This window comes from Anoplopoma fimbria, chromosome 1 (genome assembly GCF_027596085.1).
Source record: "Anoplopoma fimbria isolate UVic2021 breed Golden Eagle Sablefish chromosome 1, Afim_UVic_2022, whole genome shotgun sequence".
NCBI lineage: Eukaryota > Metazoa > Chordata > Actinopteri > Perciformes > Anoplopomatidae > Anoplopoma > Anoplopoma fimbria.
The window spans coordinates 23,673,636-23,688,423 of record NC_072449.1 but is presented as its reverse complement, the minus strand read 5'-3'; the positions used below and the strand labels follow the sequence as shown (position 1 = coordinate 23,688,423).

Genomic DNA, 14,788 nt, shown 5'->3' with positions numbered 1-14,788 from the left:
TAGTTAAAAAGCTCTTCAGCGGCAAAGCGCCAGGAGTGGATGAGATTCGACCGGAGATGCTAAAGGCTCTGGACATTGTTGGGCTGTCTTGGTTGACACGTCTCTTCACTGTCGCGTGGAAGTCGGGTACAGTGCCTGTGGAGTGGCAGACCGGGGTGGTGGTTCCGATTTTCAAAAGGGGGACCGGAGAGTGTGCTCCAATTATAGGGGTATCACACTGCTCAGCCTCCCGGGAAAGTTTACTCCAGGGTGCTGGAAAGGAGGCTCCGTCCGATTGTCGAACCTCGGATTCAGGAGGAGCAATGCGGATTCCGTCCTGGACGTGGAACAGCGGACCAACTCTTTACCCTTGCAGGTCTGTTGGAGGGTGCATGGGAGTTTGCTCATCCAGTCTACATGTGTTTTGTGGACTTGGAGAAGGCCTTCGACCGTGTCCCTCGAGGAGTGCTGTGGGGGGTACTGCGGGAATATGGGGTACCTGGTTCGTTACTACGAGCCATTCGGTCCTTGTATGACCAAAGTGAGAGCTGTGTCCGGATACTCGGCACAAAGTCGAGCTTGTTCCCAGTGCGTGTTGGCCTCTGCCAGGGCTGCCCATTGTCACCAATCCTGTTTGTGATTTTCATGGACAGGATTTCAAGGCGCAGCCGGGGGAGGAGAGTTTCCGGTTTGGGGACCTCAGAATCGCATCCCTGCTTTTTGCAGATGATGTGGTTCTGTTGGCTTCTTCAGAACGTAACCTTCAGCACGCACTGGGGCGGTTCACAGCCGAGTGTGAAGCGGTCGGGATGAGAGTCAGTACCTCCAAGTCTGAGGCCATGGTTCTCTTCCGGAAAACGGTGGATTGCACCCTCTTGGTTGGGAGTGAGTCACTGCCCCAAGCGAGGGAGTTCAAGTGTCTCGGGATCTTATTCGGTGCAGCGTCAGCAGTGATGCGGGCGTTGTACCGGACCGTTTTGGTGAAGAAGGAGCTGAGCCGAAAGGCAAAGCTCTCGATTTACCAGTCCATCTACGTTCCAACCCTCACCTATGGTCATGAGCTTTGGGTAGTGACCAAAAGAATGAGATCGCGAATACAAGCGGCCGAAATGAGCTTCCTTCGTAGGGTGGCTGGGCTCAGCCTTAGAGATAGGGTGAGGAGCTCAGACATCCGGAGGGAGCTTGGAGTAGAGCTGCTGCTGCTCCTTCGCGTCGAAAGGGGCCAGCTGAGGTGGCTCGGGCATCTGATCAGGATGCCTCCTGGACGCCTCCCTTTAGAGGTTTTCCAGGCACGTCCAACTGGTAAGAGGCCCCGGGGTAGACCCAGAACACGCTGGAGAGATTATATATCTCGTCTGGCCTGGGAACGCCTCGGGGTTCCCCAGGAGGAGCTGGAAAGTGTTGCTGGGGAGAAGGACGTCTGGAGGACCCTCCTTAGCTTGCTGCCCCCGCGACCCGGCCCCGGATAAGCGGAAGGAGATGGATGGATGGATGGACTTGAGTAAATATTGTAATATTAGTTTAAAAGGTTTCAAAATACCCAATGAGCAAAAAGTGCTTTACCATTTCATATCATAGCATTAGAATATGAATGTTGATGCATTCATGTGTAATTAAGTAGCATTTTACTATGTAGCTTGACCAGGTGAGGCTGATCTTAACTATTTTACACAGTTCAGAATCTTGTATTATAGTAGTATAGAAATATAAAGTGCACAACATGGACATATTAAAGTAAAGTACACATAAATGTACATAGCTACAGTAGGGCAGTAGTAGCAGGGCGATTCACAAATATTCTTATATCAAAGATTGATTAAACAGGCCCTATTATGCTCTTTTTCAGGTGCATATTTTTATCTCAAGTTACAGTTACACAAGTTACAGTTACATGTTTACATTTGTTAATGCTCATAATACGCCTTGTTTTTCTCATCCTGGCTGTCCTGCAGCACCTCTTCTCACCCTCTCTCTGAAACACTCTGTTGTAGCACTTGCTCCTCCCTCCAGAAAGCAAAGTCTGCTCTGATTGATCAGCTAGCCCGCTCTGTTGTGATTGGTCAACGTTTCACATTTCAAAAAACTCTTCCTCCGGAGCTTCAGCTCCGTCCCTCTCTTTTGTTGTTTGAGTGCGGGCCAAACTAACCTGAGAGTTTTACGGGACTTCTGTTACATTGTGACCTCATAAAGTTACGGAAGTGAATGAGAAAATTAAATCGAGCCGTTTCAGGCAGCTCAGGAGCAGTGATTCTGAGGGGGAGGGTAACTCCTTTTAGTTCAGGTTTTACACTCTACGGACCTTTTACATGTAAAAAAAAATATATCTATACAACACACTAAAGGACAGGGAAAAAGTGGAAAAGCATAATAGGGCCACTTTAACATTGTCAACTAGACCATCATATATGAGACTTAAAAAACATTAAAGAGGACTTAAATTGTCAAATAGGATCCAGGCTGGATGACCAGCTGGACAAAGAGAGCAGCTGCCCTGACGCCCCAAAACTTCAGGGGGCCCGAAGGCTCCAGGTTCTCAACATGGCACTTAGTGTTAGGTAATTTGATTAATCCAACATTTGTTTAGTAATACGGTTTGCAACACGAAAGCACAACATAAACCACCATGATAAGGGCCCAGAAATTTACACTGGCTAAGTAACATATTGTTGGGGCCCTTCCTTGTAAAAGGGGGGTTAAACCTTTAAAACTATAGCCTTTATAATATCAGTTTACATTGCATTTACATAATGCATAATGTGATTGTGCTTCTAAATAATGCTTACACAGTTTATAGAAAGTGGAGAAACAGGGTTAGTCGAGGCAGGAGGGGGCCCCCTATAGGGTTTATATGACCCTGAATAGAACACAAGTGGATAACTACTTATATTTACATGAGCATTATAAAAAAAGTGATCTTTATGTGTATTTTCTCTCTTATAAATAACCAAACAAAAGTTTAATTTAGTTTGGATCAGTGGGGAATCCAGTTGTTCTGAGGACACACTTGTGAAAATGTGCACTCAGAACAGGTTAAGGTTCAAATTGTCCTCATCAAAGAAACACTGAACCTTTTTGGCGAATCCAGTTGGTGTTGTGGAGATAAGACTTGCAACTGGTTGCACAGTAGTCTCTCCAACCACCAGGCTCAGCCTATTAACATCACGTTTTCATATGCAGGTTTCATAATAAAGTTGATATAAATGTTGATTTCACTTTACACATTTCTAGGGCCTCTCAGACTCAGCAGATCAATTAGTCAAAGTATGAACAACACAGTACATGTTCTTTTGTAGAAACATACACATGTCGGAGCCTTTAAGAACCCTTACCTATATTACATTGCATTTAGCACATTTATTGTTTGAAGAAATTGAGGGTCAAAGAAAAGAAGCAGTGACAAAAGAGAAATACTAAAAATGTTATTACCAATAACCAGCCCTAATTCTACAGAAATAGTTCAGCATTATTAAAATGAATAAACAACATGATGATGCCAATCAGTGATTGTTTAGGCACATATTTTGTAGATAATGTGTAACCAATGTTATAAAGGTGTCTAACTCTGCAGGAAAAACCAGGGAGTGAATGTGAAAGTTAATATAAACCCCAGGAGATCTGCTACTGAAGGACAAATCAGTCACATGCAACGAGCGCTTCACTGCTTCCTGTTTCTGGGAGTGAGCACATTGTTACTACTCTGTCCTAAAACAAAGTGATAATGAAGCGCTCTCTTGCATTGTTCTTGTCTTTGAGATAATTACAGCTTTTACACGTTCAGGAATCTGGCGCTGTGTGCAGCACTGTGTTATTATCATGCACTGCAGCTTGAACTGATGAATCATGCTTCCTCAGCAGTTTCAGGCCAACATCATATTTATTCACTGGAGATAAGCAAAAATGCTCGTCTCAATGTGCTTCCCTCATGTTGAGCTTCCCATCTCACTCTGCCGTGGCGTCTTCATAACCCGTATTAGAGGAGGACGTGAACTCACCGGGGAGCCCTCAATCTCCTGCAAAATTTAACTCGCTGCCTCTTCCAGCGCTACAACTCAGCATCACTGTGATTAAAGCATGACCCATGGTATGTCACCACACCATACCCCCTGCCTTTATAACCTGCAGCAGTTTATTTATATCCTCAAAGAGCTATAAATCCACAGGTGAAAGTGCTGCCCTTTTCACCAATCAATCTCCCCACCTGGGCCACTTTGCATTGGAACAGTAAAGTCAGTGCAGTGAGGAGGCTCGTGTATTTATGGGATGATAAATCACATCTTATTTTCTTCCACAAAACATTGAATGTGTTAATGATTTTACCGATTTCTGTGAAATAGTTTCAGTGAGGGTTTTTTCCCACCACTAGCAGAACTTGTGCTGCAGAAATGCTCAAACTCCCTCAGTAGCACTAAATAGTTTATGAGCATTTATGGCCCATGACCTTAGTAATTGTGGTTACCTCATTGAGGTTTCATGATGCAAACATTTTTTTTTAAAAAAAAATACTTCAGTAAGCACTATTACATTTTCTTCCAGGCAAGAAAGGCTGCACTGGCACCACCTCCCCTGGGACCAGTGGGTGCACATCCACACAGACCGTCTGGGACATTTGGTTTTACAGTCTGTGAAAACAGCCTTTGTTAAACACAACATTCCTCACTAGTCACATTGGTGAGCCAGTCCTTGCACACCTCAACCCCCCCCAAACCCCCTTTTCTCTAGCCACTCTCATGGTCCTGTCCCATGCCAAGTCTTGACCATCTATTGCAGGGAGAGGTCGCCTCACTGCTAACGCTACACACTTGCGTTTGCAGCTCCACATAGGTCTCCCCCATTATGAGCTCCCTATGAATTGACCTTCTGTAGTAGACACTGACCTTTGGAAGGCGTCACATGAAGAAAGCATACCTGTTACAGAGCATATTCACAACCAGCATGAGTAGAGTAATGAGAAGTTTTGATAACAGCTTGCAGTTTAGGTGTATTCTTAAAGAGCAGTTTAACTCTTCCACAATTTAATATATAGTGAAGGCATGCACATAAGTTGGAAGGAGGAGACAAAAATGAGTGTTTAGGGTTCAAACTGGTTAAAATGCATGCACAATCATTCTGTATTGTTTGGTACTGTATGTGCACATGCTGAGTTAGAGACTTAATGCAGTGTGTAAATGTATGTACATGCACCAGGTCATGCAGTATATTAACATGAAGGGTTCCCTAACAATCTGGGTTTTAATCACAATCATAAACACCATTAAATAAGTCATATCCATTATAACAAAAAAGGAAATACAATGTGAAATAGTGACTCCAATAAATACATGTATACCGACTGGTGATGAAAAAGCAAATGTAGTGCATCCAACTATTGCAATAAAAGAAAGTGTTGCAATGGATTTAGATCGCCATCTGCTGGAATTAAGAGGAGGGGTTTACAATGTTTCTAGACTGTCTTGTTTCAGTGTACACATAGGCCCTTGATCTTTTTACAGACTGTGAAGGCCTATATACATGCAAAGGAGTTCAGTCTGCATTAATCTTCTTCACAAGTTTGACCACCTGCCCACAAATCAGCATCATTGGGTATCTTTGCTTGAAACAAAACCCCTTAATGAAATTATTATCCTCTTTACCATTTAAAAAAAGAAAATCTAATAAAATCATTAACACTAAACCATTATTGACCGGAGCTAGAGTGGTTTGTTTTCTGCTCTGTGATAGTGTGGAAAGAGGTGATGCTGGAGATGAAGTGATGACAGGGGAGGTAGTTGAGAAACGGCCTAAAAGCTATGCAGGGGAGTCAGGACATGGGTAATTTGCATTGATGGAAGAGTTGTTGAGTGAAAAAGAGAGATACAAATAACAAGTAAAGCAACACTACCTTAAAGATGTCCTGAGAAGTACATGGGTGGGAATCAGTGGAACTTTTGCAAATTCAAATTTATGTGGATCGAATGTTCATACATTACTTTCCAAAGATGACCACAGAGACACTCTGTTTACATAGTTGGCACCAACAGTTGTTAGAACAAATCAGGCAAATGCTGGTTTCAAACAAATCTCATTTTTCAACAACCCTATGAAGTGACACATTGTTTTTTCCAACTATTTTCAGCACTGGTTAAATGTTATTTAATCATTTGGATTAACGCAATGTTATTAAAAAAAACATGCCCTTGCAACACAATACATAATCTTAGCTACAAATCCCTACAGTTAACACAATATTAATCTAGAAAACAGGAATTTAAATGTTTCATTTTCTGATAATGTTGCAACAAGTAAACACCAAAAATAAATAGTTTTTATAATGTTACTTGTCTTTATTACAATGAATTTTGAAACAACACAAAAATCAGCTGGTCAAGACACAATACAATGGGTCGAAAACATAATCCTCTATGCTTCAGAAACAGTTGATTTTCATTATTCAAATAGTCTTAAATGACCAAACACCTAAAAGGATGTGCTGCTTTGTGGAGACGTCCTCAGTTCGTGTGATTCACTTTTTGAGCATAACAGCTTATGTGCAGATGTAAGCACATTCATTTGAGCACAGTCTACATGACAAGTCACAGCCAAACATTTTGAAGACTCAAAAAGAGAGAAGACATTGTAAAGGATGAAAAAAATAAAGTTACTTTGCTTTGAAAGCAACAACACCTTTTTTTGTGCTTTGCTCTGTTTTCTTATAACTGTGTATTTGCTTCAGTCCTCTCTTAGATAAGCCTCAGGCACCTCTTCCTCATCACTATTATTCTGTAAGGAGGACACATATTGCGTCACCCTTTCCACCTCCATTACTTTAGTCTCGGCCAACTTCTTATCTGTATCCAAGGACAGTTTACGTGCTTCCTCCACATGCGACTCGGCCACCTGAATGTTTGTCCTCAGTGTGATGGACGCATGTTCAGCTCCTGGACACACACAGATGCAGACACACACTGTTAAATTGTTGAAAGAAGTTCAAAGGTTGACATAACACCAGCTTAAGTTTAAACATTAGGTGTGGTCATCAACAAGGCACTCGTGTCCATCATCTCCATTTTGTTATACACAAAGCCCTACTGAGTGACAGCAAATGATCCATACTCGGTCCAAAGTGTAACACTGACAGCAGCTGAAAAGGAACGGGCACAGACGGCGATGTGCAAAGCTTTGAGAAGATGATTCACAGCTTTACACTTTTATTCATCATTACAAGAACCCTGAGAAAACCTGCCTCAACACTTCAACCATGACATCCCAACCTCTCGCTCTCACGGACATATAACCACACAGACAGACATTGTCTTTTACACACCTGAGGTGTACGCTGCCTCAGCTGCTGTTTCACACAGCCTGATGGCGCTGACCCAGGTTAACTCGAAGCGCTTACATTCATCTTGTCGGTCACTAACCTGTCAGGACAGAAATAATTATTAAGTCAGACTCAAATAGATCCACATCTGTTTGTTTTTCAGGGTTTGCAAGTCTACCGTTATATTTAACAATCAGTAAATTAAAAGACAAACATGACATGCTATGTTCAGGTTTATTTCAAAGTACTTTTCACCGAAGATGGCAACACAAACTAACCTGTGAACGCTGGGCGATGATCACCTGCCAGATTTTATCCTCTTCTGCAGAAGTTAGTTTTTCCAGTGATTCCAAATATCGTTTTTGGAGGGCAATAAGTGTGTGAACAGCCTGTAAGCAAACAGAGTGAGGACAAACAACGTTTACATTTAAAATCAAACTACCGAGGCCGTATAGCACAGAGGAGGATTTTTGGTAAGGACACTTTTCAAACTATTATAGTTGATAAATTCGAATAGAAATAGGACTGTAGATTATGTCAACCAATAGGCAGGAAAGTGTTGTTTCTGCACAAGATATATTTTGATGCTTTGACTGCCACAAATGAAATGCCTTTCATCTCCCTTTTATTGGAGTGGCAGCAGAAGTCACAGAGATGTCTTTTCAAGTCTTTCCCTCAGGTAATTGGTGAAAAGGGTATGTTTTTTGTATACAGATCTGAACACATTGCCATTGGCTTGTCTCTACACACTACATCATGCTCAATCCGGACTTGAACATCTTTACATGCTCTATGCTCTTAATGCTTCCATCTCTGGTTTATATGAAGTTAGACTAAGGCAGAAACAACTTCATCCTCAGCTCTGTTATCCAACTCCTGTTCGATACATAATATTTATATTTACAAAATTTAACAAAACATTAGTTTTTTTTCTTCACATCCTGTAGTTGCATCACATTCTGTGCACTTCAGCAAATTGGGTGGAGTAATGTTTCTGAGAGAATCATTGGCTGCCATAAGGATATTGGGTATGTTTCTTCATTTCCTTGTCATCTATAGAAGCATATATACTACAGTGTAGAAGTTAGAGTTATTTTGGAGCAATGGGGCATTAAATCTAAGGAAAGAGGGTGCAGTTTGCTTTACAGATTGTAAAGCAAAGGCAAATTTGTGATATTGGGCTATATAAATACAAGTCATGACTTGTATACATACTATACATGCAAATAATCCTTCTGCAGTTCAGGATATAGACTAGGATATAGAAACAAAACGTTAACCAAACGATCCAAACTTACTTTTGAGTACTCTGTAATGGCATCTATGAAAGCAAAAGTGGTCTGAGAGAGAAAAGTGCTTGAACTGTCTGTAGCCAGAGAGGCTGCTCGTCGGATCAGAGAGTCATGAGAGAGGTCTTCAACCTGCAACAGAGACACACAGGGAGAAAAACACAAGACACGTGTATGCTTTAAGTTATATCATGTGTAATGTTATGGTTGCTGTAGTTATATTTCGTATGAATCCATCTCTGTAAAGGTGACACACTCACCTGTTTGAAAGGTATAGCACACAGCCCACCGCCCACAGTCAGGGACGCTATACCTGTGTACAGAACATTTGTCCATTTGACCGCTTTACGGACTGCAGGTTTTCTGCTGCCGAACAGGACAGGAGCTGAACTCCTGAAGAAAAATAAACAGTTTCAGTTTAAAAACAGAAATGTACCGCAACATGAATACACGAATGTATATCCAACCTGACGCGCCATCACTTAGCCATGTATCGATAGGTAAATACGACACGTATGTAAATGCCAGTCGCGACCAAAATCTTACGACTGTGGGATGAACTGAAGCTACTCCAACATTTAACCTCTTATGTGTATTCACAAATGTACGAGAAGACAAACGAATTGTAATGTCTGTGAAGGAAAAACAAGTTCAACATGTTTGTGGCAACTTCCGGTTGTTGTTGATGTTGTTGCCGGCGCCGTTTTAAAGCAAAACATTGTCATTTCCTCACTTTAGAGTCAGAAACAGCATTCCATTTTAACATATGGTTCATGAAGTACAGCGTGTACTAATTACAAACGTTGCCTGTGAAACGTTATCTCAGCACAGCCTACCTGAGGAGACGGAAGCAGGTTGTTACCCTCCTCAGCGCGGCCATGTTGGTCCGGCACAACACAAGTGTTCGTCGTCACTGAGCAAAGGTTCCCCCACCGTGAAGCTGTCACTCCACACTGGCGCCCTCTCGCGGTGAAAGAAGGAACATTTTATTGCGCTCAGCCATGTTTGACTGTTTAACAACAACCTGCCAATATTTAATTGTGTCCAATGGCTTACAAAGAACCTGCCTGTTAATAGTTCGACCTTTCATTATTTTCTTCCTCTCCATTAGGAAGTTAAAGATTTTCAAACGTGTAAAGTTGTTAAGGTCAGACTCACATTACATTACATTACATTACAGTCATTTAGCAGACGCTTTTATCCAAAGCGACTTACAATCAGTAGTATATTACATATCATTCACCCATTCACACACTGATGACAGGCTACCATGCAAGGTGCCACCATCAGACTCTAACTAACATTCATGCAACATCCAGTCCACACCGATGGCAAGCCTTCGGGAGCAACTTGGGGTTAAGTGTCTTGCCCAAGGACACATCGACTGTCGAAGCCGGGTATCGAACCACCGACCCTCTGATTGGAGAACTACCTTGCTCTCCACTACGCCACAGCCGCCCCCTCACTCACCTGGACCAGCTATGGAGTAAAATGTTACTCACCTACACAAGAATGCATCATCATTAATATTCTACAAGGCCTACTATAGTATGCAATATCATTGCATTTTGAATGGGTATCTTTATTTTTGTAACTAGCTGGTGTTAATCAAGTACATTTAGCTAATAATAAAGTCTATACTTAAGTAATATTTCAATGCAGGACTTAAATGTTACGGTGCTACACAGTGGTGAAAAAAGCAATACCACAGTGTAGAAATGCACAAGTTAATGTCCTGCATTCAAAATCTGACTTATGCAAAAGCACATAAGTATTTGCATCAAAATATAATCAAAGATAAAGGACAAATTATTATCATTGATGCATTCATTCATTCAATAATCCTTACCAATAATATTACATCACAAGATATTTGTGATTGTGTTTATATTAATTAGAACCTGTGAAGTAACTAAACTTATAAACAAGTAGTTCAAATAAAAGTAGTGGAGTTAAGTATAAAGTACAAGAACATTGAAATACTCAAGTAAAGTACAAGTACCTCAAAATTGAACTAAGTACAGTAATTACATAATTACTTTCCACCACTGGTAGTTATGTAGTTCAAACCTATGTAAGACAAATGAAACCAACCGAGAAATTGGGGTCGATTTCAAGAATAATATTAGGTGAAAGGTTTTGATAAGGGTCACTGTTTGACTTGCAGTTGTTTGGTGAATGTTGTCAGCTGAAATTCCTAACAAGCATTTTACATTCAAGGCTTTTAATCATGAAACAGCACTCTGCAAATATTCAGACCCTTAGATGGCCCTTACAGTCTCCCTGTGACCACAGAGTGGAGAGCCAGGAATATGTGAGGAAAATGAGCAAAATAATCAAAACAGATGAGCAAATTGAAGAGAAAAAAAATCAGATTGAAAGAAGACAGTAAAATATTGATGAAGGATTTACAGTGACTGAGGATGTGATGTATTTAAGAAGGAATGTTCTATTGTGTTCGCAACCTGATATTCTTTTTCACAAATGCATCGCAAATGGAATTCTATTTTTAAGTGAAAGTTGAGCTGCAACTAAATCATGAGTCAAGATTCATTCACTCTCATTGATTATTTGTGATACTGAATATTATTCAGTGTGGTCTGTCATACCCGATGCATCTATGCATTACCATATCACAACATTGATTCAAACAACTTAATTCAAAATCTCTGGTTGCACTGTGTGAGAAACAGCTAAGAACATTGTAGTGGCTTTTAATTATTACTACTTCTCCACAGCAACAACAGCTTAACAACAGTGGGGATGATGGGTCATCCATTTATTTCATGAAAGCAGTGAAGTGACCTATGTCACAGGTCAAATAAAGATATGAGTGATGAATTAAAGCTAATCAAAAAAGGGGTTATACTTGCTAACAGTGCAGTTGTAAATGTGTATGTGAACTGACTTTACATCACTATATGTTTTTCAATACCTGTAGTTACCATATCAAACAAAAATAAAGATAAAACCAACATATTTTAAATATATATATATATATATATATATATATAAATTCATTAAATTCAAACATTAAGTTTAAAGTTTTCTTAACAAACTATTAACAAAAAAGTGATTACAGATGTATTCATTAACCAAGCCAACATCAACAGAGCAGTCTTTGAATAATTAATGATGCCATTAGTCATCATTTTTAATATGCTTCATGGGAGTTACACTGGAGTTTGTGTTGCACAGGGGAATACAGATAACTGGCTAGTTATCATCATTATTATTTTGCAAAAGCATTTTTCGGATGACGAAAACAAACCAAGAGTGTATTCCCTCAGTACTTGTCAAAGTTAACTTTCAGAAGTCATTGACTTTACAGGCCTCAGAGTGTCAGTACTGTTGTTCAGCAAAGTAAAAGTAATAAAAAATATATATTTATATTACAATGATATATTCTTTTTTGAGTACATTTACTCAAGTGCTGTACTTTAAGGTGCTAAATGCGACATTCAGAGCTAATGCTATTGCCTGTCAACGGCCCTCAACATGGTTAGATCCCTGAAATAAGGTGTAAGGTTAACACAAGCTTAAGAGATGTTGACCTTTTGTTCTACAACATAAAATAAGTAAGTAAATGCCCCTCGCTTTTAAGTATCCTCTTAAAAAGGCTGTCGCTAGCAAGTGGCTAAATGAGACTACAAAACCTCATCACGCCTGCTAGTCAGCCTTCACAGTGTCATTGTATACTCGCGCTCACGCGACCGTGGTGTAGTTTGTTTACTACCAAACATTAGCTTTTTATTTCTGCCGATTGCATTCAGGCTTCAAAAAACGGGAAAGTGTTCATTTGTGAAGATTATCTTGCTGAACAAAAAAGTGAACAAAAAAGTGTAATATCATGTCGTTTGTCTGACACAGAGTTTATTTTATGCCATAAATCAAAATCCAATGGAGTAATCACATTGGAACCATTGCGATGGTATCATGTGTTGGCCAAAAATAGGTCATCCCTGCACCACCCCATATAAGTGCTCCTTTTCAATTCACATTATTCTGTGTGTACCCATTTATTAATGTCTTATTAAAAAACAACGACAAACAACACACATAGATCCACAAGTGAATTAAAACGATTTGGAGTTGCTACATCATACAAGTATTACATGTGCAGCTTTTGATGGGATTAATATCCTAGTGACGTCATTTCCTTCCTTTTCCAAACTCCAAAGGAAACTTTTGGGATTTTATAGGTCAAAGAAATTTGTGTGTTAATTTAATGTTGAATATTTGTGAATTCATCTTTCACCTAAACATAATTCATAATGACCTTGGGGTCTGAGTCAAACCGAGATAAACATTTACTGTTTAGTAGAACACAAGCTGAAACTTTTTTCCAGCACTCAGTGTAAAGTTGATAATAACTCAGTTGTTGGTGTTGAATTCTTAATGCGAAAGATCAATGAACGGGTGATTGTAGTTCAAGTTTTCATAACAGTTTACCTTTGCATCAACTTATTGTTGATCAGAACCTTTAATATGAAGGATTTATTCTACACACCCATGCATTACATCTTTTTTGCTCATGCATTACTGTCTGATTGTCTAAACTTGATTCTAACAAATATCTTGCTCATCTTTGAATTTTGTCATTTTACTATGCAAATGTGGTTGTGTCTTATTTTATATATTGTATAGTCTCTGTACACTTTTGTCACACCACTAACTTTGACAGCCATGACCCTGGATCACCATGTCGCCATCTGCATGCCCCCCGGTTACGCACAGCTGTGCTCCCAGCGCAGCACTACGCACTGCATCCTCATCATTCACGGCCTCAGCTCTGCAACCTCTATTGGTGTTCTCTACATCTTCTTGGCATCAGCCACTCCTAACTTTTACAAACAATATAGAGTGTGCTCTTTGGAGATATTCATTGTGAGCATCCTATCATGCTAATGTGCGCTGCAAACCCCTATACACCCTTTACACTTTCCAAATTATGTTTTAGCTGATCTGATTGCAACTGGAAATTGCTAGTAGTTAAAAATAGTGACAAAGCGATGTTCTGAGTAAGTTATGAATAACTTATTGCGTGCAATTTGCTGTCTTTCCCCTGATCTGCGCATCCCTTGTGGGTGGAAATATGCAACATAATCGCTCACTCTACCCATTCTGTTATACAGACAGAGTGATCGGCTGTCAAACGGACTACCAGGTGTAAATGTTATCAGGTCAAATAATATCAAATTAAAATCTGGACAACATATTTTTGCGCAAAGTGTGAAGGGGGTATTAGTTTTGTTAATTTATTATTTATTTACAAATAGTTTTCGAACAATTTAAAACTTTTTTTTTCCTGTTGTTTCTTCCATCTTTACTGAGAGCCAAAATCAACAGAGGACAGTTTAAATAATTGATGAACCAATTAATCGTCACCTTTAATGAGTTTCACAGGACCTTATTTTCCAAAAGAGAATAATGATGATAGGCTCATTAGCAACACTGCTCTGTTTGGAGTCGAAATCCACACGGAGAAAAACAAACCATGTCTGCAGGGATATCTCTGTATTAGCAACTGCAAGTTAGTGCACAGACATGACAACAATCCAAAATGATGATTGCAAAACAAACTCACATTTGTTTCATCAAGTTTCATCAAACCAGCATTTCAGGTTCACTGACTTTTACTTTTTATGTCTTGATACTGTGGATTCTCTACTGTTCTTTACTGTTTTTTACTGTTTTTTTATTGCTCATTTGCTTATTTATAATACTTATTTTGATCTTGTGTTTTTTTTATTTACTATGTCTCTTGTTTTGCACTATCCTCTTTGCTGCTGTAATCCTATAAATTTTCCCGCTGCGGGACTAATAAAGGATTATCTTATGTTATCTTATCTTATCTTATCTTATCTTATCCTATTTTATCTTATCTTATCTTATCTTATGGATGTTTCAGATAATATGTCCAAATTAGGAGGTTTATGCAACAGCTTAAATTAATTTTCCGGTAAACACAGTTTGAACTTAATTGGTTTTTCTTGACTCAATGATTTGTGAGCACAAATTTAGAAACAATCCATTACACTATAAAACACATATAAAGATGTCAAAGATAATATATTGAGTTTAACAGCGAGATCAAAATGAGTATTAATCCCAAGTGCCTCATTTACATTGACCACCTTCTATTAGCATTGCACTGAATAGCCCACGTATAATGAAAGTATCCAATGCATTATCAAAGCTATATGCGAACGAGTATGCACAG

The 14,788-nt window shown here is 39.6% G+C and overlaps 1 protein-coding gene across 1 annotated transcript; it reads right to left on the bottom strand.

The window, feature by feature from the left end:
• Positions 1–6,054: 6,054 nt before the first annotated feature.
• LOC129089674 (diablo IAP-binding mitochondrial protein-like) lies at positions 6,055–9,460 on the bottom strand. Its single transcript, XM_054596973.1, has 6 exons — positions 9,402–9,460; positions 8,826–8,958; positions 8,575–8,697; positions 7,555–7,665; positions 7,280–7,376; positions 6,055–6,893 (listed from the first exon to the last, which is right to left on the bottom strand). Exons 1-6 carry the CDS (start codon positions 9,443–9,445, stop codon positions 6,685–6,687), a joined length of 717 nt encoding a protein of 238 aa, XP_054452948.1. The 5' UTR covers positions 9,446–9,460; the 3' UTR covers positions 6,055–6,684.
• Positions 9,461–14,788: the final 5,328 nt, after the last annotated feature.

Bases quoted from the DNA above. Each gene is read 5' to 3' on its own strand.
- LOC129089674 (XM_054596973.1), bottom strand. From the start codon at position 9,445: ATGGCCGCGCTGAGGAGGGTAACAACCTGCTTCCGTCTCCTCAG. The intron at 7,666-8,574 runs GTAAGTTTGGAT...GTTTGCTTACAG, and splicing joins CCATTACAGAGTACTCAAAA to GCTGTTCACACACTTATTGC. The intron at 7,377-7,554 runs GTTAGTTTGTGT...CTGTCCTGACAG, and splicing joins TCATCGCCCAGCGTTCACAG to GTTAGTGACCGACAAGATGA.